The sequence below is a fragment of the Vicugna pacos genome, chromosome 11 (assembly GCF_048564905.1).
Source record: "Vicugna pacos chromosome 11, VicPac4, whole genome shotgun sequence".
NCBI classification, from domain to species: domain Eukaryota; kingdom Metazoa; phylum Chordata; class Mammalia; order Artiodactyla; family Camelidae; genus Vicugna; species Vicugna pacos.
Genome location: NC_132997.1, coordinates 74488612 through 74511077, shown reverse-complemented (window position 1 = coordinate 74511077; position 22466 = coordinate 74488612). Strand labels below are relative to the sequence as shown.

Below are 22466 nucleotides of genomic sequence, written 5' to 3'. Positions count from 1 at the left end.
TCAATGAAAAACTACGTAAGTGAATGGAATGAAAGATTTTTTTTAACATTTTTTATTGATTTATAATCATTTTACAATGTTGTGTCAAATTCCAGTGTTCAGCCCAATTTTTCAGTCATTCATGGACATATACACACTCATTGTCACGTTTTTTTCTCTGTGAGTTATCATAACATTTTGTGTATATTTCCCTGTGCTATACAGTGTAATCTTGTTTATCTATTCTACAATTTTGAAATCCCAGTCTATCTCTTCCCACCCTCCACCCCCTTGGTAACCACAAGTCTGTATTCTCTGTCTGTGAGTCTATTTCTGTCCTGTATTTATGCTTTGTTTTTGTTTGTTTGTTTGTTTTTGTTTTTGTTTTTTAGATTCCACATAAGAGCGATCTCATATGGTATTTTTCTTTCTCTTTCTGGCTTACTTCACTTAGAATGACATTCTCCAGGAGCATCCATGTTGCTGCAAATGGCATTATGTTGTCGGTTTTTATGGCTGAGTAGTATTCCATTGTATAAATATACCACATCTTCTTTATCCAGTCATCTGTTGATGGACATTTAGGCTGTTTCCATGTTTTGGCTATTGTAAATAGTGCTGCTATGAACATTGGGGTGCAGGTGTCATCCTGAAGTAGATTTCCTTCTGGATACAAGCCCAGGAGTGGGATTCCTGGGTCATATGGTAAGTCTATTCCTAGTCTTTTGAGGAATCTCCACACTGTTTTCCATAGTGGCTGAACCAAACTGCATTCCCACCAGCAGTGTAGAAGGGTTCCCCTTTCTCCACAGCCTCTCCAGCATTTGTCATTTGTGGATTTTTGAATGACAGCCATTCTGACTGGTATGAGGTGATACCTCATTGTAGTTTTGACTTGCATTTCTCTGATAATTAGTGATATTGAGCATTTTTTCATGTGCTTTTTGATCATTTGTATGTCTTCCTTGGAGAATTGCTTGTTTAGGTCTTCTGCCCATTTTTGGATTGGGTTGTTTATTTTTTTCTTATTGAGTCGTATGAGCTGCTTATATATTCTGGAGATCAAGCCTTTGTCGGTTTCACTTGCAAAAATTTTCTCCCATTCCATAGGTTTTCTTCTTGTTTTATTTCTGGTTTCCTTTGCTGTGCAGAAGCTTGTAAGTTTCATTAGGTCCCATTTGTTTATTCTTGCTTTTATTTCTTCTAGGAGAAAATTTTTGAAATGTATGTCAGATAATGTTTTGCCTATGTTTTCCTCTAGGAGGTTTATTGTATCTTGTCTTATGTTTAAGTCTTTAATCCATTTTGAGTTGATTTTTGTATATGGGTGTAAGGGTGTGTTCTAGCTTCATTGTTTTACATGCTGCTGTCCAGTTTTCCCAACACCATTTGCTGAAGAGACTGTCTTTATTCCATTGTATATTCTTGCCTCCTTTGTCGAAGATGAGTTGACCAAAAGTTTGTGGGTTCATTTCTGGGCTGGAATGAAAGATGTTGAAGGCAGAATCTGTGGAATTTGAGGCCTACCTAGTTATAGGACTTGGAAGAGATGGAGGGCTCTAAGAAGACCCCAAGCTTTTTTGAGCCTGAGAACGAGCAAAAGATAATGAAGTAGTATGTCCAAAAATTGGAAAGGGAGCTGATTTTGAAGAGCTGATTTTGAACACATTGAATTTACAGGTGATGGATATAAATTTTCTTCCTCTTAGTTATTTGAATTTGCCTTCATTTGTCTTCATTGTATTTTCCCATATTTGTAATTCCATGAGGACACCACTATTTTTAAAACCAGAAAATTGTTAAACAACAGTAAAATATAGTTCTGAGAATTATCTGTGGCATTTGCAGTAGAAAGGGCATTTTGAGAGCTTAATTGAAACTAAGTCCTGATTGGGATTTTTCTCTATCTTGCTCCTTCACATCCTACCCCCACCGCCCTTGGCTACTACTCCAGATTCTCAAGAGGCTGCAACTCCATCAGACAGAGGTCTGATTGTGCATTCTATGTCAGCGCTCATATAAATACTCCTTTGACTACTCCTCAGTGCCCACATGAACTGGTGCCCAGCTGAGGAAAGTGTGGGTAGTTAGGAGGTGCTAGTGGATCCATTTTTAGAGAGCAAATCTTGGACACATTGGAAAAACTTAGACCTACCTATATAGGGAAAGGAACTTACATTTATTTTTCCTTATGCTGGTGAGACTACCCTTAGGAAAATTAACTCTTAATTAGCTTCTTTCATCCCTGGCCCAAGTGCATAATTAACAATACTTCCTGATATTCAGGTATTTTTCATTTGGAAGAATTTGAGTGTTAAGAGAACTAACTAATCACTTAGAGTTAGTTGTATATGGCCCACACACCCAAGAATTTACTCCTTTCCTATATTACCTCAGTCTCTGTTTATATCACTATGGTAACACTGAACTTGTTGTTCTGCAATTGTTTTAAATGTCTTCCTGCCCCACCAGACTGGGCTCCTTAAAAACTCCCTGTCTATATTTCTCTCTCCAGTTCTAGATTTATAATAGATATTCAATAAATGTTGAATGAATAAATGAAAACAAACATACATGACAGTTTTTTAAAAGAATGTTTAAAGGAACATCTAAAAGGGATTGATTCTGTTTTGGGGACCAAGGAAAGCTTCACAAAAGAGATGATATTTGACCTGAGTTTTGAAGACTTGAAGTTCCTCAGACTGACAAGGGCAGGAAAGAGGCATTCCAAACCAAAGGAATATGTTTCTAGGCCTAAAGATATGAAAGAGCTTGACATGTTGAGATTTCATTTGACTGAATGATAGGAGTTATGATGAAAGGTGAGGCCAGAGGAGACTGAGGGCTTAATCATGAATGACATCAAGCCAAGAAGTCAGGTCGTAGGCAGTGAAGAGCAAATGGAGATTGGTGAGCAGGGAAGTAATTGTGCATTTTAGGCAGGTAATTCTAGATAGATTACGGATGGGTCAGAAGGCTACTTTTTTAATTGAGATAAAATTCACCAGTGTAACCATTTTAAATGTGCAAATAAGTGACTTTTAGTATAGTCAGAATATTCTGCAACTATCACTACTATCTAAAAATTCCAGACCAGGGGGAAGGTATAGCTCAAATGGTAGAGCACATGCTTAGCGTACATGAGGTCCTGGGTTCAATCCCTGGTACCTTCTTTAAAAAAAATTAATAAATAAATAGACCTAATTACCTCCCCACACACACAAAATTTTTTTTTTAAATTTAAGATAGATAGATAGATAGATATAAATTCCCAGAACATTTTCATCACTAAAAAGTGAAAGGATATTATGATGGCTGTCCCTATATAGTTTGGTTATAGGGATAAGATGGAAAAGATGAAAATTTCAAAAACATTTCTAAGATAGACTGAACAGAACTAGAATAAGATGTTAGATCTAGTCACCTTTGTGAAAACATCCTCAAAATACTGATTATAGTTTTTTTGCCACCTTACTTGCCATTTTCCTTACTCTTATTTACTACCGTGATAGCTTTATTACCTCTTCATTCTTTACTAATTCTGTGTGACTTTTTTACTTTTTTTTTTTTTTAATGTTTGTGTTGCACTAATTCAAGATGGAATCCTTGTGAAAGTATAAAGCCTAAAAAGCTCTGCCGTGAGAGCTCACCCATATACTGGGATTCAAGAAATCACACACAGATAGATGTTTCTTTGTAATTATAAAGCAGCCGGTTTTATAACGATGTATACTGAATGCTGAAAAATTCTTTTTCATTTTTAAAACTTGAAGCAACCTATAGGAATGAGATTGACTGGTAGGGAGCATAAAGGAATTTTTCTCTGGTAATGGAAATATTCTATATCTTGATTGGGGTGTTGGTTACTCTGGGTAATCTTTGTTAAAACTAGTCAAATTATGCATTTCACTGTATGTAAATTATACCTCAAATTTTTTTTTTAATGAAAAATTAGAGGTGACTGAGTGGGGCCTATTAGTCAGATCTTTGTCTTACAGCACTTGAGGTATTTCTAAGGTAGACTCTAGCCCAGCATCCACAGAGGACTTTGATGGTGTTGATGATGAAGAATGATTCAGTGCAGTGATATTCTTTGCTGGTAACAGTTACCATTCCCCTGTGGCTTCCTATGTACAACTGCTAACGCCCTTGTGGCCACTACCAAAATTAGTTTTTAGATGAATTTTTCAGGAGAGTTTCCTGGGCTCTAGCTAGGAGGTTCCAGAAAAGTACCCTTTTTCACCCTCCCAAATGGTGCAGTACTCTTAATGTTTGTAACCCAGAAATGGGCATCTCTCTTTTAAGTGTTGCCATTAGGGAATTGTGTGTAGAACCATCAGTGCCTTGGTTTGTCCTGTTGGTCTAGCTGCTGCCCCTTCCCCCACCCAGCAGCTTGCACATTTTCTCCCTTGGCTCTTTCTCAGGAGCAGGGGCAGCAGCAGCTGGGCCTTCCACATCCTGGCACGAGTAAGGCTAAGAGTGCCTGATGTCTAAATTGGTGCCAGTCACGAGCTATGAATCCCAACTAGAGTACTGCCTTCCTCAGTTGTATTGGACTTCTTACTCTAGTACCAGATTGAGCCTCTGCGCAGCTCCGTTCACAGCTATTGTTCAGAGATGACAGACTTAAGGGGAACTGGAAGTTTAGGAGTTTTCTCTAACCTCTTTTTCACTTTAGCCAAAGTCTGGTATTGGTGAGAGCTGACTAGTTAGGCCTTGCATTTAGAGGTAGGTGGGTTGGGAATCCAGAACAGGCTGCAGAAGTAATTCCCTGATTGCCATACTTTATTGAGCTAAAACTCCTCTATGTTAATCAGACACTTTGGAAGATTGCTCACCTTTTGCTCTGTTTCTCCCTTGAAAATTTATCCTGACATGCTTCTGTTGAATCTATGTGAATTACTGTTATGTTGTTAAAATTGCATTTTCGAAAATAAGTAGTATACTTACATGGTACAAAAGGTGCAGAAGGATCCACAGTGAGGTGTCTCCCTTCCATCCCAAGACGGCATGCAGACTGTGAGAAATGAATTTACTGTATTACTAGTGTATGACATATCCTCACTAAAGGGGAGGTGGGGGGAAACTGATCTAAGTGACTTTCGGAAAATAATATTTTGTCTGGAAACTATAAGGTTAAAGACAAAACTGTATGTAAACACTGTACTCTGCTTATTTGTTTCTCACAGAGGCTAACAATTCTGAAAGTAATTTATAGCTATATTAAAGTTGAAAAGAATAATAAATGGTAGATAATGGAAACTGGTTTTCTCACTATCAGAGAAACAAATTACAGATAAGCAAGGGGGAAGGTTAGAATGAACCTTGTGGTACTAGACTAGAGTTGGAGATGCTAAGATGATCATATGTTTTGTTTAATATATATGGATAGATATGGAAATAATGATAGATATGCATGCATACATGAGTTAGAATACGTTTATATATTTCCCAGCTCTCTTTGCTAAGGAGGGCCTAGAAGCAGTGACACCCTAATAGCAACCAGCACAGCTACACCCAGATCTTGGTTTTTAATACTGTTCTCCAATGAAAGGAACCAGGGCTTCTTGGAGAAAAGACTGATTCAGTGGTTGGGACAGGAAGATTACAAGATGAGCCTCTAGTATTTCGTAGTGCCAGAAAGTAAGAAAGCGCTTACAAAAATAAAGAATAGAACATGTCAAAGGGACACTGGCACAAACCTAAAAAAGCTCCCAGTGGCCAAAGATAGAAAATTTGAGCAACAAAATAATCTGGTATTGAATTATAACCCAAGACATAAAATAAATGTACATGAGCTTATTGCTGATATAAAATTAACAATTGAATAAATGAAGGGAAGAGAAGAGATGAGTCTTTCTTAGAATAACTCCAAATAACATAGACAGATAAATACTCCTCCTTCTAGGAAATGGAGCTTGATCCCCTCTGTGCGTAGTATGGTCATTTTAACAATATACCAATCCTTCTCAGACTATTCCAAAAGATTGAAGAGGAGCTTCTATGAAGCTACCATTACCCTGATACCAAAACCAGGCAAAAACAATACCAAAAAAGAAAATTACAGGCCAATATCTTGGATGAATATAGATGGAAAAAATTACCAACAAAATATTAGCAAACCAAATCCACAACACATTAAAAAAAAGATCATATGATCATCTGAGCAAGTTTGATTCATCCCAAGGTCACAGGAATGGTTCAACATATGCAGATCCATCATTGTGTGATACACCATATCAACAAAAGAAAAGACAAAAACCATGTGATCATCTCAATAGATGCAGAAAAAGCATTTGAAAAAATTTAAAATCCATTTATGATAAGAACTCTTACCAAAGTGGGGATAAAGAGAACGTATATCAACATAATGGAAGTTATTTATGACAAACTCACAGCCAATGTAATACTCAGTGATAAAAGCTGAAAGCCTTCCCGCTAAAATCTGGAACAAGACAAGGATGCCCACTCTTGCCACTTCAATTCAACATAGTATTGGAAGTCCTAGCCACAGCAATTAGGCAAAAAAAAAAAAAAAAAAAGTAAGTGGTATCAAAATTAAAAGGGAAGAGGTAAAATTGTCATTATATGCAGATGACATGATACTATATATAGAAGACCCTTAAGACTCCACGCAAAAACTACTAGTACTGATAAACAAATTCAGCAAGGCAACAGGATACAAGATTAACACACAGAAATCTGTTGCATTTCTTTACACTAACAGTGGAATATCAGAAAGGAAAAGTAAAGAAACAATCCCTTTAAAAATTGGATCAAAAAAATAAAATAAAATACTTAGGAAGAAACCTGACCAAAGAGGTGAAAGACTTATATGCTGAGAACTATAAAACATTGATAAAGGAAATTAAAGATGATTTAAAGAAGTGGAAAAACATCCATGCTCTTGGATTGGAAGGATTAATATTGTTAAAATGGCCATACTACCCAAAGCAATCTACAGATTTAATGCAATCCTTATCAAATTACTGAGGCCATCATCCCCAGAACTAGAACAAATAATCCTAAAACTTATATGGAACCATGAAAGACTCAGAATTGCCAAAGCAATTTTGAGGAAATAAAACAAAGCAAGAGGCATAACCCTCCTAGACTTAAGACAATACTACAAAACTACAGTAATCAAAACAGCATGGTATTGGTGCAAAAACAGACATAGATGGAACAGAATAGAGAGTCCAGAAATAAACCCAAACACCTATGGTAAATTGATCTTCAACAAAGGAAGCAAGAATATACAATGGAGAAAAGAAGTGTCTTCAGCAAATGGACAGCTGCATGTAAATCAATGAAGTTAGAACACTCCCTCACACCAATCATAAAAATAAACTCAAAATGGTGTAAAGACTTAAAACATGAGACAGGACCATATTTCCTAAAAGAGAAAATAGGCAAAACATTCTCTGACATAAATTGTAGCAATGTTCTCCTAGGTCAGCCTAAAGTAAATAGATATAAAAGCAAAAATAAACAAATGGCATCTAATTAAACTTATAAGGTTTTGCACAGTAAAGGAAACTATAAACAAAATTAGAAGACAGCCTATGGACTGGGAGAAAATATGTGCAAACAATGCAACTGACAAGGGCTTAATTTCCAGTTTATACATACAGTTGATACATATCAGTAACAAAAAAAAAAACCCAATCAAAAAATGGGCAGATGACCTAAACAGACATTTCTCCAATGAAGACATACCAATAGGATATGACAATAAGTTCAATATCACTAATTATCAGAGAAATTCAAATCAAAACTACAATGAGGTATCACCTCACATTGGTCGGAATGGCCATCATTAAAAAGTCCACAAATGGTAAATGCTGGAGAGGGTGTGGAGAAAAGGGAACCCTTCTACACTGTTGGTAGGAATGTAATTTGGTGTAGCCACTATGAAAAACAGTATAGAGATTCCTTAAAAAACTGAAAATAGACTTACCATATGACCCAGTAATCCCACTCCTGAACATATATCTGGAAGAAATTATAATTTGACAAGATACATGGAACCCAGTGTTACTGCATATTTACAGTAGCCAAGACATGGAAGCAACCTAAGTATCCATCAGCAGATGATTGGATAAAGAAGTGATGGTTTATATACACAATGGAATACTACTCAGCCATAAAAAAGAATGAAATAATGCCATCTGAAGCAACATGGATAGACTAGAGATTATCATTCTAAGTGAAGTAAGCCAGAAAGAGAAAAATAAATACCATATGATATCACTTATATGTGCAATCTAAATGACACAGATGAACTTATTTACAAAACAGAAACAGATTAGAAAACAAACTTAAGGTTACCGGGGGAGAAGGAGTGATAAATTGGGAATTTGAGATTTGCAGATACTAACTACTGTATATGAAACAGATAAACAACAAGGTTCTACTGTATAGCACAGGAAACGATATTCAATATCTTGTAGTAACCTATAATGAAAAAATATATATATTCATGTATAAAACATGTGTGTATATAACTGAATCACCATGCTATACACCAGAGACTAATATGACATTGCAAATTGACTATACTTCAGTTAAAAATAAAAATAAATTTTTTTAATAAAGTAAAATACTTAGGAATAAACCTGACCAAGGAGGTGAAAGACTTATATGCTGAGAACTACACAACATTGATAAAGGAAATTGAAGATTATTCAAGGAAATGGAAAGATTATCCCACTGCTCTCGGATTGGAAGAATTAATATTGTTAAAATGGCTATACAATATTTGAATTATTGTGGCTTTAAAACAGTCTTCTACTATCTGGAAGGACTACCCTCCCTCCCTCATTACTCATTTTCAGAATTTGCCTTTTATTATGTATTCTTTTTTGCATATTAACTTTCTCACTGGTGCTTTAGAGTTTTCACCATTCAGGTATTCACATTTTTTGTTAAGTTTATATTTTTCTCTCTCTCTCTCTTTTTCTATTGTAAATAGGCTCTTTTTTCCTTTTTTTCTTTATCATTTTACAGACTATTGTATGTATATATGTGAAGGTTCTTAATTTTTTGTACCTAGCCACCCTAATAAATTACTTTATTTGTAATTTTTTTTCATTTATTTCTCTTGGATTTTCTAGATAAACAATCATGTTACCTACAAATGATATATTGACCTTTTTCCCCAATTTTTATACTTGAAGCTGTGTATTTGAAGTGTTACAGTAATGCCTCTCATGTACAAGGGGCTCTTGGCAAGCACAGTGGGCCCCATGGTGTGAATCCCAGGGTAGGCAGAAACACTGGTGATTAGAGCCACTGAACCCTGGGATAGAGTATTATTTTTGTTTTTTTCATATTTCTTTCTTTTGTTTCCTCTAGATGTGAAATCTGGAAGCTATACAGTATTACAAGTGGTGGAAGCCCTTGGGTAAGAGCCTCTGCTCTAGAATGCCCCTTTCCAGCCCTGCCAGTGCACTCTGAAAAAGTTATTTTGTCCTGAATTCCTCCAACTGTAGCCCAACACCTTTCTCCCCCTTCTATATCAGTGCTTCAGGCTAAGCCTGTTTCTCCTGAAAACAGATTCATGCCACCTGACTAAGGTACCTAAGGAAGTGTTGGGAATACAGTCCCTGAGCCACGTTAGCTCTGGGGTCAGCCCACAGGTTTAGGGTGAAATGGGTGGTTGAAAGCCATCAACTCTTACTTAATTAGAGCTGGGATTCCTTCTCTGCTTCTTCAGACCCACCCTCCCCCGTGGGATTCTAGTCAGCCCGCATCTGACTCAGACTGGCTGTGGGCCCAGGCTGGGGAGTTGCCTGGAGGCTGCCCTTGCACCAGATTCCCCACTATAGGAAAAGGCTTGGGAAAACAGTTGGAAGACCAGTGTTACAACCAAATATTCCAAGCTTGTAGTCTAATGGCCTAGTTTCCTCATACTTCATACTTAGTAGAACATTTAAATTGACAAGTCTTAGTAGCAAAGGTCATTGACTGTCATGGCCAGCATGTCTTCTAAAACAGAGAAAACTAGAAAATTGGGGAGGGATGGGGGAGTAGGTCACTATTAAGCATTTCTCCCACGTAAGAGACCATTTGGCCTTTCTGCTCATCTTGTTGTGGTCTTGGTCCATTTTTTGTAAAAAATAGCAGCTTTATTGAGATATAATTCACATATTAGAAAGTTCACCATTTTAAAGTGTGTATTCACAGATTTGTGCAACCCTTACCACAGTCTATTTTAGGACATTTTCATCTCTCCAAAAAGAAACCCCATGCCCGTTAGCAGTCACTCCCCATTCCTTCCTCTTCCTAGCTCTTGGCAACCACTAATTTACTTTGTCTCTGTGGATTTACTCATTCTGGAAATTTCATATAAATGGAATCATACAATAATATATAACCTTTGTAACTGGCTTCTTTCACTCAGCATAATGTTTTCAAAGTTCATCTGTGTTGTATCACATATCAGTACCTTATTTCTTGCTGAATGTTAATCTTTTATGTGGATAGGCCACATTTGTTTAACCGTTCATCAGTTGAGGGATATCTGGGTTGTTTCCACATTTTGACTATTCTGAATAATACTACTATGAGCATTCATGTGCCTTGGTCTATTTTTAAATGTACAGTTTTCTACTTCTGAGCAGGGACCTTTGTGTAAGTTCCTATCCTAGGGATCCTGTCAAGAGCAATCTTATTTTTGCCCTATTACCCCTAGCTACAGCTCTCCTTCAGAAGTCTTCTATCTCCTACATTTACTTAGATTCCTTCTAGTATGTTTAAATGTAATCTCTATGATTTATTTGGAAGATAAATCACCTCCTTGTTGCTTCAGCCTAGATCCCATATCAGTAATCCTAAGTAGTTAAAATCTTTATTCTAACCATCTTACTTTGTAAACTTCCAGTTATAATAAAGGGTTTTTTTTTTCTTCTAAGACCAGAGCGGTTGCTTTAACGGTGATAGATTTATTCTCCTCCTGTCAGCTCTTGAGCCTTGTTGGTAGCTGCTAAGCTCTGTTTTAGAGGAATGTGACAATCGTATCAGGGCTGGGGAGGAAGAGTAAGCCCCATGCCCAGTAAGTGCCTGGAGATGGACACTTCTGTTGGCTTTGGTGTCACATATGCCACTGATGATACCAGGTCAGTCTGGGAATTGGCTCTTTACGCTCTGGCCTTACTGTCATCTGTAATACTAAGTACCTCCAGAACATCTTCCTGGGCTGGCTTCCATGAAGGGGGGTGGGGGGTGCATGTGACTGACTGCAAAATATTTACTTCAAAAGTTTTAACTGGATAATGTCAGGCTCTCTCTATATTACTTCCTCCCAGGTCTTCTCTAGAGAATCCAGAACCCCGAACTCGGGCACGAGGAATCCAGCTTTTGTCACAGGTGCTACTTCAGTGTCACTCCTTGCTCCTGGAGAAGGAAGGTACTGGCATCACTAGTATGAGTGCTGAGCCAAGGCCTTTCTTGACTATTAAAGCCAACTTTACAGGGAGAGAGGGAGGACATAAGGTATCTGTGAACTCCTAATTCAGGGTCTTCATTCTTCTCCCTCCCTCTCTCTCTCCCTCCCTCCCTCCCTCTCTCCCTCTCTCTCTCTCTCTCTCTCTCTCTCTCTCTCTATATATATATATATATATATATATATATGAAAGATAAGAATTGCGACCCAGGACATGGATTTCAAGAAGTAGCCTTAGACAGTTTTTTTCAGCATATCTTCCCCTCTCTGTAAAATGTTTCATAGATGGGGTAGAAAAGTAATGAAATATCAAAGAGCTTTGAAGTCATGAGAAAAGCTAACCATTTATTTATCTTCAATAGCAGGGGTAGGCAAACTACAACATGTTTTTATTTTTTAAAAAAGTTTTATTCACATATAGCCATGCCCATTTATTTATCTATTGTTTATGCTGCTTTTGTGTCACAGAGGCCCAGTTGAGTAGTTGTGACATACTATGTTCTGCACGCCTGAAATAATTACTGTCTGGCCCTTTGAGAAAATTTGCCAACCCCAGTTCTGTAGAAAGGCAGTTCTGGGGTTGAGAATGGGTTTGAATGTGGACCCATGTGAGAATGGATAATAAAAGGTGTTCACCTATTTTCCTGACAGATCAAGGAAGCCACCCTCAAATGGGAGGGCTTTGGACATATTTCTTGGTGAAGGGGAAGATTTGTAGTGAAGCCCAAGCAGGAACAGCCCTTACAGACTTTGGGGAGGAACAAAGCTGGTGGGCCCTCCTCCAGCCTGTGTAAACTAATGGCTGAATTTCTGGTTTGTGCAGTGGTACATCTGATCCTCTTCTATGAGAACCGGCTGAAGGACCATCATCTTGTGATCCCATCTGTCCTACAAGGTTTGAGGGCACTTGTGAGTTCTCCTCTTTTGTATTACATACCATGTTTGCAGGAACCTTTTTCCAGTGAATTCTCTCCTTACCTTTAGCGGGCAAGATTTCAAGTGCTTCAAAGCAGACGCCCAGATTAGGACTACACTAGCATCAGCCAGCTCCACTTCTGTTTTTAGTCTAGGGAGTAAAAGTATCCTTTGGGGACTAGAATTCAGAGCCAAACTGGAAGGAGCCGCAGAGAGCTAATCAGCTTGAGAAAAGGGACCACATTTCTCCCTGTTAGCCCTTCTTCCTGACCTGGATGTTGTGATCACACTGTAGCTAATTAGCCCTGTTTGAGGCGTGTGTCTTGAAGGCTGTGTTAGAATTCCCAGAATTCCCTCCCTGCTCACACTTCTCTTCTCCCCCAGAGCCTGTGTGTGGCCTTGCCCCCAGGGCTGGCTGTCTCCGTGCTTAAAGCCATCTTCCAGGAGGTCCATGTACAGGTGAGTGATAACAGTCATAGTATTCTCCTCTGTATTCCAGCCCTTGACGTAACTAGAATTAGATGGCAAAAAAATATTGCCTTCTAAGTTCTGAACTTTCAGGTCTTTGACTGTGTTCATATGCTATCCCTTGCTACCGTAGAAGGAAGGGAGGCATGCCGTATGTCTGACCTGTGTCACCTTACACCGAAAGAAAGTAAGGCATACAGCAGACAGGTTTTGATTATTAGTCCACTGCTGGGCCAATATCCTTACTCTGCATCTCCTCTCAGGTTTATCTTACACTAGGATAAAGAGCACTGGCCACTTAGAGATTGTGAAGCAGGAAGTAGTTTTGTCAGCTGAGGTATTCTTTGGGCACATTCTTTACTTACTTCCTGTCTCTCCCACCAAGTCCCTGCCACAGGTGGACCGACACACAGTCTACAGTATCATCACCAACTTCATGCGAACCCGGGAAGAAGGTAAGAGGCAGGGCTCTCTGGGAAATCTGAACAGTGAGCACATCTTTTTCCCCCCGTTATTAGGACTCATTTTAGCCTGGGGGTAATACAGAAAAGCCAGGGCTCTCAGAGAATGATAAAGGGAAACTGGAGGTCCACACACTCCTCAGTAAAGTAAAGGAAGGGTAGAGTGTGAGCTGCTTTAAATTCCTACCTCTGTAACAGTTATATATTGTTGCGCATCTCCTCTTCACTGAGAACTCTCATGGAATAGGAAAACATAAAGGGTCTGCTCTGGGACGCAGGAAAGGGGAGGCAGTGATAGCAGAGGGAGAACACAGGCCAGAAGAAAGCCCCAGCTTTCTGTCTTGTGAGACAGCAGTGACCTTGTTCTCTCCTCCCCAGAGCTGAAGGGCCTAGGAGCTGACTTCACCTTTGGCTTCATCCAGGTGATGGATGGGGAAAAGGATCCCCGTAATCTTCTGGTGGCCTTCCGCATCGTCCATGACCTCATCTCCAGGGACTATAGCTTGGGTATGTAGCCGTGAATTAGCTGGTTAGGGCATGTCAGATGAGAGGTTTATAAGTCCTCATTGTTCCTCTGTTGCCCTAGGGCCCTTTGTGGAGGAGTTGTTTGAAGTGACATCCTGCTACTTCCCTATTGATTTTACCCCTGTAAGTAGTACCTTTCATTTATTCATTCAAATATTCGTTGACTGTCTGTTGTGTGCCAGGCCCAATTCTAGGCACTGTAAGGGCACAGCAATGAACTAAATAAACAATCCCTGCCTTCAAGAACTTACATTTTGGTAAACTGGGGAGTGGAGGAACATTTGCCATGGGAGGAAGGGTTCAATTCAGCAGGTATTTGGGGAGCTCTGTAACAGTATACTTAGTGCTTAGGGCTACAGGATTATAAAACATGATTCCTGCCCTTGAAAGTTGAAACATTTAAGTAACAGTAAGAGATTATGAACCAAAACAGGTGGTGTTATAGTTGTTCAAAGAAGACAGAGTTCAGTATGAGCTAGAGTAGGCAGGAACTGACTTCAGAGATAAGATAGGAGTTCATTTGGTTTCTGAGGGATGCATAGGATATGATCTTGGAGTTGGAGGGGGCATCTCAGGCAATAGAAACAAACTGACAAAACAAAGACACAGTTGAGCATAGTACGTACAAGAGGTGTTTGCTCTGACCCCCTTGGACCTTCCTCCCACTCTGCATCTTAATTTCTCTTCTATTTACAGATACTCAGGGTCTCATCACTGTATGGGTGTGCATGGGTATGTGTACTGCAGGCATTAGTGGTTTGGAAAAAATGAAAGGAGTTATATATCACAGCACACCAAACATCTGAGTATTGACTCTCACTGCCTTTAAAATTACACAGCCATTTTTGCAGTGGGGAATTTCTCACCAGCTTATTTTAGTTGACATCATGTTGCTTGGAACCACCTCTCTTCTAATACCATTTTCATCTCTTTTGTAATCAGTAACACTGTTTCTACTCAGAAGAACTTAAGCCTTTGAAATCGAGAACTTTTGGTTAGGCTGCTGGGTTTCTCTGTTTTTGCTCTCTTATTTTGTTTGTTTTGAAAAGATAATACATTCACATGATTCAAAATAAAAGAAGGTACAAAAACATGAAAAATCCACCTACCATCAAGTTTATTTCTCCATTGTTGACGAGTTTTATCAATTATGTCTGAGTCTTACAGAGCTTTTTCATCGATATATAATCAAATGCTCCCCCTCCCCTGCAAAGATGGTAGTATATTTTTCCCATACTCTGCCTTTTTCACTTAACAGTACATCTTGGAGAGTGTTCCATAATAGTATATAAATTAGCTCTTTATTCTTTATGACTGTGTAATTTTCCTTTGCATGGATACACCTAATTAATTTCACTTGTCCTCTATGGGATAAAAGTTAATCTTTTGCTAATCTTTTTTGTTGTAAGCCACTTACATCCCCTACCTGTACATGTGTCATTTCATACATATATGGGTATAACAGTAGGATAAATTCCTAAAAGTGGAATTGCTGGAACATATGCACTTATAATTTTGAAGTGGGGAAGAGTATGTCCTTTATTTTCTTGAAAGATAATACAATGAGCATGATTAACATGCTCTAAAGGATACGGAATTAAGTCTCTTTATACCCTTTTACTGCCAACATCCACTTTCCCTTTAATCACTGCTCCCAGCTGTTTATGTATTTCCTCAGAGATGTTCTAGGTAAAACAAGGTTATAGACAATGATAAAAGAATTTCTCTTGTTTGAGCAGACTTGTGTGTGTTCTTCTGCACTGCAGTCTATGGGAAGCAGAAAACTCTTGTCAATTAAAATATGGACAGCTGGCTTTTAGTGTAACAATTTATGTTAGAAATATTCTTTACGGTCTTACAAATCTGTTTTAGCCATACGCCATCATCATACTGGATCACGTCAGGATAAGTGATGGTTCCTATCCTATATGCTCACGCTAGAGCAAGGGTCAGCAAACTTCCTGTTAGAGCCAGGTAGTTACTGTTTTAGGCTTTGTGGGCCATGTGGGTCTCTGTGGAAATGCCTCACCTCAGCTGTTCTAGCATAAAAATGGCTATAGACACTGGAATGTGGTACAATGGCTATATTGCAATAAAACTTCATTCATGGACATGGAAATTTAAATTTCATATACTTTTCATGTGTCATAAGATATTATTCTTTTGGGTTTTTTTTCAACCACTTAAAAATGTAAAAACCATTCTTAACTTAGCCATACAGTCTCAACTGGTTGCTTCCTACTCCTAATGGAGAGGAGATACTGAATCTTTCTTTACCATCGTCTGGGGATTCCTTTATCCTGTCTCTTGGATTAAACCCCCTATTTCCTGTGTTTATTTATTCTTCATTTTATGGTTTACTCCCTCATTTCGGTGGTGTACATCCCTTATTAACTTCCTGAGTGCATTATTCTACAAGTGCCTCCCATTGGTGAACCCAGGCTATTGTGGGAGCCTGGGAAATGCAGTCAGCCCAGGAGTGGATCTGAGGACAGAAATGCCCTGGACCAGTGCATCTCCCAGTAACCCCTTCTGTTGATTTTTTTTTCATTTCTGCACTTATGCTTTGAATTTCCCAGGGCCTTTTGTTGTCATTTTTGATGATCTCTTAAATGTTTTGGGGTTTGTTTGTTTTTAAGTGGCATTCTGTCCTTATTTAATCCATGAATGAATTACTTTCTTACCTTTTTTGAAAACTCCCCACTTATGTGGCCTTTGCTTCCTCCCAATTGAAAAATTGGCCTTTTTCAATTTATTTTGGTCTCTGTTTCCAGGTTAGAGACTTTCTTCAGATTTCTGGTAATCCTTGGGATTCCATGCATATATTTCAACATGAAGATTATAAAGTTGAGTGGGATCTCTGAGCACATAGAATGGGCTGGTTAAACATGAGCTTCACTGTAGGATGGCTTACATGGACAGTTTGGGAACCCCCAATGTGTTCTTCCCCTTGGGCTAGTCAGGTTCTTTCAGAAAAAAGACCTTAGATCTCCCTAGAGGAGAAGTCTGGCTACAAGCAGATAGGGCTGGAAGGGGTTAGAAAATCTCAGCACTCAGCACTCAACTCCTAGTTGTGTGTGTGTGTGCGTGTGTGTATGTATCTTTGCTGTACACCTGAAACTAACATAATACTGTAAATCAACTATATTTCAATTTAAAAAATCTGGCTTCTTGATGCAGAAATCATCAATGCTTTTTATATTGCCAGAGTTACAGCTTTTTATAAGAGTGAAAAAACAGAAATGTCCATCAAGGGGGATTATTTAAATAAATTGTGTCTCAACCATGAAATACTATTTCAACAATGAAATAGTATCAGCCACTAAAGCTAATGTTTTGAAAGAATAATTTAATACCATGAAGACAATGTACCTAATATATTAAGTGAAAGAATAGATTGCAAACCATATATTCAAAACATCACATCTTTTTAAAGTATATATATTTTAAAGGGAAACAGTGTCTACCAATCACATAGTCATAATACTATATATACAAAGAAGAAAGTTGTACCAGAAAGCTAAGGATGCTTATCTTTGAGTGGTGAGATGATAGATCAAATAGAAACCATGTGATCAGTTAGAAAATAAATACCCAACAGACAAAAATTCCCAAGAATATGTAAGAGCAAGCTGTCTTACTTCTGGGGCCTCTTCTGCCAGATTGGGTATAAATCTTACCCTATTCTGCAGGGTACATTCCTTTGTCCAGGGATGGTCTGAAGAATTATATACAAGCCCATGCCCCTTCTTCCTTTTCCAGCCACCTAATGATCCCCATGGTATCCAGAGAGAAGATCTCATCCTGAGTCTTCGAGCTGTGCTGGCTTCTACACCCCGATTTGCTGAGGTGGGTCTAGCCAAAGTTAGAGATGCAGACTCAGCCCATAGAAGGTTCTGAAGAAAGAACAGTAAAAGCATGGAGAAAAGGAAGATCCAGTATACATTTTAGGGTGTGGCATCCTGAAAGTGTCTGCAGGCTTATGTGGCAAGTATCTTCAGACCTTCAAAGTAGAAAACTACCATTTCTTCATTTAAAATAGTAATCCAATCCCTATATGGTGCTATCTTTTGAAACTCTATAGCTTTGCCAGGTGTCCCATTTTTCAGGTCACTGGGAATCTGGCCACAGCTTGGCAGGAAGGTTGGTTTAGAGTGACAGCTCCTGATTCAAGTGTAGCTCCTTGATGTAGTACCACCTACCCCTGGGGAGTGGCGGCAGCGAGGACGTGGTTGGCCTTGGTGTGGTTGTGACACTACCCATATCTCAGGCTTCAGTTCTTCCTTCTCTCCTACAGTTCCTGCTGCCCCTGCTGATTGAGAAAGTGGACTCCGAGATTCTGAGTGCCAAGCTGGATTCTTTGCAGACTTTGGTGAGTGATTTTTCTCTTTCGAGGATCTGGCTGCCTTTAAACAGTTTAAGGATGCTAAAGGATTATGGATCTTGGAGAGCCAGGGAACAGTTCAGTGGGCTTCAAGAGAGGGATACGCAGGATCTCGGCCTCTATGTTGACCTAAAGCCCCGAGCTGCATTTTGTCGTGTCCTATAATAACTGAGTGGCAACCAAGGAAGGCTGACCAGGGCTCCCTCTTCATGCTTGTTTTTCAACTATCAGGACGAGCTTCTATTTTTCAGTGACCTAGGAAGGATGGTTATGAAATCCTGCTGGTTTTACTGCTGAGAACCAGGGTCCTTCGGGTGACATTATGCTGAAGTGCCAGCATGTTCTAGGAAGTCTGGGTGTGTTGATAGCTGTTACCTGTGCTTTCCTTGGCAGAATGCTTGCTGTGCTGTATATGGACAGAAAGAACTAAAGGACTTCCTCCCCAGCCTTTGGGCTTCTATCCGCAGAGAGGTGAGTGTTATTTAGATAAACTCACTACTGTTAACTTCTAGTTGTCAGGCATGAGGGGAAATAACACACCCTGTCCTTTTCCCTCTATTGCTGTGCCTGGTTATTCAGCAAGCACAAGAGGGCAGACTTCTAGTTGAATGACAAAGGTAGGGTCAGCTTGGTGATGGCACATGATCAACTTCACACAGTGCCCACCTCCTGTCCTTCCATGCTAAGGAGCATAGGTCATGCTGAGCAGAGGGGGAGAGGAGGAGACGTGGGATAAGGGGATCCCAACAACCACTGCTCAAGGTCAGCATTCAGTTTCTCAGAAAGTATGTGTATGGGTCCTAGTGGGACTAAGGACTTAGAATATACCAATTGAGAAGAAATTGAGGGGCTAATTTCCATTGCTGTGCCCTAAAGGTTCTCACACCCCCCCCAAAAGGAAATAGGGAGTAGGTGGGTGAGGTCGTACCTGGTGCAGGCTCACCTCAGTAGCCATGGGATCCCTCCCTGACAGGTGTTCCAGACGGCAAGTGAGCGGGTAGAGGCCGAGGGCCTGGCCGCCCTTAACTCCCTGACTGCGTGTTTGTCTCGCTCTGTGCTGAGGGCTGATGCTGAGGACCTCCTTGACTCCTTCCTTAGCAACATTCTACAGGGTAATGGGGCCATGGCAGCTAGAAAGGGGAGTGAGCACAACAGAGAGAAATTCCTTAAGGCCAATAACCTTTCATAAGTAGCCTCCCATGTTCAGTGATTTGGGTACTGGAGCCCTGCTTTGAATTGAAAGCAATTTGAATGGTAACTGCTAGCCAGCTGTCCCAGGGCTCAGCGTCCAACTTCTGTGGCCTGCAGGGGAACCAGGCAACATTCAGCCTACTCCCCAGGTCTGTGATGTGCCGCTTCTCTAGACTGCAGGCACCATCTGTGTGAACCGGATATGAAACTGGTGTGGCCTAGTGCCAAACTGTTGCAGGCGGCCGCAGGTGCGTCTGCCCGGGCCTGTGACCACATCACCAGCAATGTGCTGCCTCTACTGCTGGAACAGTTCCACAAGCACACTCAGGTAAGGAAGCAGAATCTTTTGAGGAAATGATGGGACCCCTCGCTAGGATCCCTTTCTCGCAGAGAAAGCTAAGCATTGAGCTTGGGCTCAGATAGCAGACCTTGTGTTTTGCTCCCATTAGCTGCTGCTAGCTCCCTTATTCACTCTTTTTCTGACACTCTTACCTACAAGGATAATTCTCCCCACTTCCACAGTCACAGGACTGAAATCCTTTAGAAAATATTCTTTGACTCTCGATATCCCTTAAAACATTACAGAGCAACCAGCGGCGGACAATCCTTGAAATGATCCTGGGTTTCTTGAAGCTGCAACAGAAATGGAGCTATGAAGACAGGGGTGAGACTACCTTCCAGCTGTGGTATCCTGGGGGCTGCTGAGCACTGTGGCCCTCTAAAAGATGGCAGGCAAAGAGTGCTACAGAGAAGTAGTCTAGAATAGTGGACCTGTTCTCAGGTTGTAGCACAAGAGAACACTTAACAGATGAGGCCTGTTTATTTTTTTCTAGTCTACTCCCTTGATACCTGATAGATTAAATTCTTTAAATATGCCCCAAGTTATCTTTGCATCACTGCTGACGAGGGCTTCCTTCTTACCTGGACTCTGTCTCTCCCTAGATGAAAGGCCTCTGAGTGGCTTCAAGGACCAGCTGTGCTCACTGGTGTTCATGGCCCTGACAAACCCCAGCACCCAGCTTCAGCTTGTTGGCATCCGTACACTCACAGTCTTGGGTGCCCAGCCAGGTATACTTAAGTGAAAGAGAAAAGAGGAGTATTGATCCCTTTCATGTAATTTTCTGTCTTAAGTGAAGAGCAGTCTTAATTCCCTGGTTCTCACTACAACTATGGATGATTTGGGATTTCTGTTAGGACTTTGAGAAGGGTTGTGGTGGTGGCTGAAGGGGAAAAAAGATGAATTTCACGTTTCCTTCTAACACAGATCTCCTGTCTCCTGGGGACTTGGAGCTGGCAGTGGGTCACCTATACAGACTGAGCTTCCTGGAGGAGGATTCCCTGAGTTGGTGAGAATCTAAAGCGGCAAGACAGAGCAGGCTGTTCCAGGGCTCTGTGCTTCTGACCCTTGGCTTTCCCTAGGGGAAGCAGGCTCTGTGCTTGGCTCTGGCTGCTAACCGGTTGGAGGTGTGGGGCTGCTCTCTTTTCTTGGGTGTTAATAGAAGCGCTGTCCAACTTAGTGGTGTAGGTACTTGAGTCCTACTCTTCAGCAAGGTGACCTAGGGAGCCCACTCTCCTGCATCTAACTAATGGCAGGCCTAGGCAAGAGAGCTGTGGGCCACGGCTCAGCTAATGCTCGTCTGTCCTGTCCCTCAGCAGGGTGGCAGCACTGGAAGCATCAGGAATCCTGGCCACTCTTTACCCTGTGGCCTTCAGCAGCCACTTAGTGCCCAAGCTTGCTGAGGAGCTGTGTATAGGTACATGTCTCTGGTCTTCTGTGGCCTGGCCCTTCCCAGGGAGGTTTGGGCACCTTCATGCTTGCCATCAAACAGTGAAACCTGGTCTTCTGGGTTGCTTTCAGAGGAGTCAGATTTGGCTAGAGGGGATGGGCCCACTAAATGCTCCCGGCATCTGCGCTGCCTGCAAGCCTTGTCAGCTATATCAACACATCCCAGCATTGTCAAGGAGACCCTGCCTCTTCTGCTGCAGCACCTCTGCCATATGAACAAAGGTAACTACCAGGAACAGTCATCAAGGAGCTGGGCTAAAGGGGGAACCGTAGTCAGGTTTGGAGTTGAAGCCTCTAAAGCAGTGGTTCCAGTGGTGGCTGTGAGAGTCACATGGGAACTTTAAAAAAAAAATTCTGAGTGCCTGGGCCTCACTCAGTCCAACGGAATCAGTCTCTCAGGAGGGATGGGACTTGGGTAACGTTTATTAAGAGTGCCCAGGGGAGTCCGTTGAAAAGCACCACTATAAGATTAGGCTACTCAAAATAGGGTCCATCAACCAGCAATGTGGGCATTATCTGGGAGCTTGTTAGAAATGCAGAATCTCGGGCCCCACTGATCAGAATCTGCATAGTAACGGTATCTCCAGGTAACTGGTACACACCCTGGAGTTTGAGAAGCACTGCTCCTCATAAGTGACATAAGTGACAGCACTGTGAACCTATGCATGCCCCCCACGGGCCCCCTCTGCACTGCCTGGCCCTCTGTGGTAGATCTAGTCGCCAGTGGATGATCCCGCAGTGATGTAGAGTAGAAAGAATACTGCACTCAGAGCGTGGCCTGGGTTTGATTCCTGACTTTGCCCTTACTATGACCCTGGAAAAACCACTGGAAATTCATTGAGCCTCCACATCCTTCTCTATAAAATTAGAGAAATGATACTTTAGGGTTGTTACGAAAACTAAATGCAAAAATGTACAGTTGACCCTTGAACAACACAAGTTTGAACTGTGCAGGTTCACTTACACACAGATTTTTTTCAATAGTAAAAACCACAGTCCTCCACAATCTGAGTTGAGTTTGCAGATGCAGAACTGCAGGTATGGAGAAACCATGTATTCAGAGGGCTGATTATAAGTTACACATGGATTTTCAACTGCACAGGACAGTTGGTGCCCCTCACCCCCACGTTGTTCAAGGATCAGCTGTATATGAATGCTTCTGTTGCAGAGCTGGCAGGGCAGGTCTTGGCTCTTGAATTAAGTGACTTGGCTCTTTATAAGACACTCTTTGTCTCTTCAGTCCCTTGTCTTTGAGTATTCTTCCCATGTTCTGTATCTGACAGACCTGGAAGTGCTTTTAAGAAAAACTTA

At 40.7% G+C, this 22466-nt stretch overlaps 1 protein-coding gene across 5 annotated transcripts in view; it reads left to right on the top strand.

Annotated features, from left to right (window-relative positions):
- MMS19 (MMS19 homolog, cytosolic iron-sulfur assembly component) overlaps positions 1-22466 on the top strand; it is a 30364-nt gene that overhangs the window by 2861 nt on the left and 5037 nt on the right. The window contains exons 2-19 of one of the 5 annotated variants that reach the window (XM_072971748.1): positions 9337-9385; positions 10944-11099; positions 11289-11389; positions 12249-12334; positions 12725-12799; positions 13194-13263; positions 13648-13776; positions 13856-13917; positions 17557-17643; positions 18092-18166; positions 18572-18649; positions 19152-19290; positions 19543-19697; positions 19955-20033; positions 20312-20437; positions 20634-20715; positions 21023-21123; positions 21228-21377. In XM_072971748.1, coding sequence (XP_072827849.1) covers positions 11029-11099; positions 11289-11389; positions 12249-12334; positions 12725-12799; positions 13194-13263; positions 13648-13776; positions 13856-13917; positions 17557-17643; positions 18092-18166; positions 18572-18649; positions 19152-19290; positions 19543-19697; positions 19955-20033; positions 20312-20437; positions 20634-20715; positions 21023-21123; positions 21228-21377 — 1666 coding nt within the window. In that variant the 5' untranslated portion in view covers positions 9337-9385; positions 10944-11028. Of the gene's footprint in view, positions 1-9336; positions 9386-10943; positions 11100-11288; positions 11390-12248; positions 12335-12724; positions 12800-13193; positions 13264-13647; positions 13777-13855; positions 13918-17556; positions 17644-18091; positions 18167-18571; positions 18650-19151; positions 19291-19518; positions 19698-19954; positions 20034-20311; positions 20438-20633; positions 20716-21022; positions 21124-21227; positions 21378-22466 lie in introns of those variants that run through there. The other 4 variants (XM_072971747.1, XM_072971746.1, XM_072971750.1 and 1 more) reach the window with 4 other exon arrangements.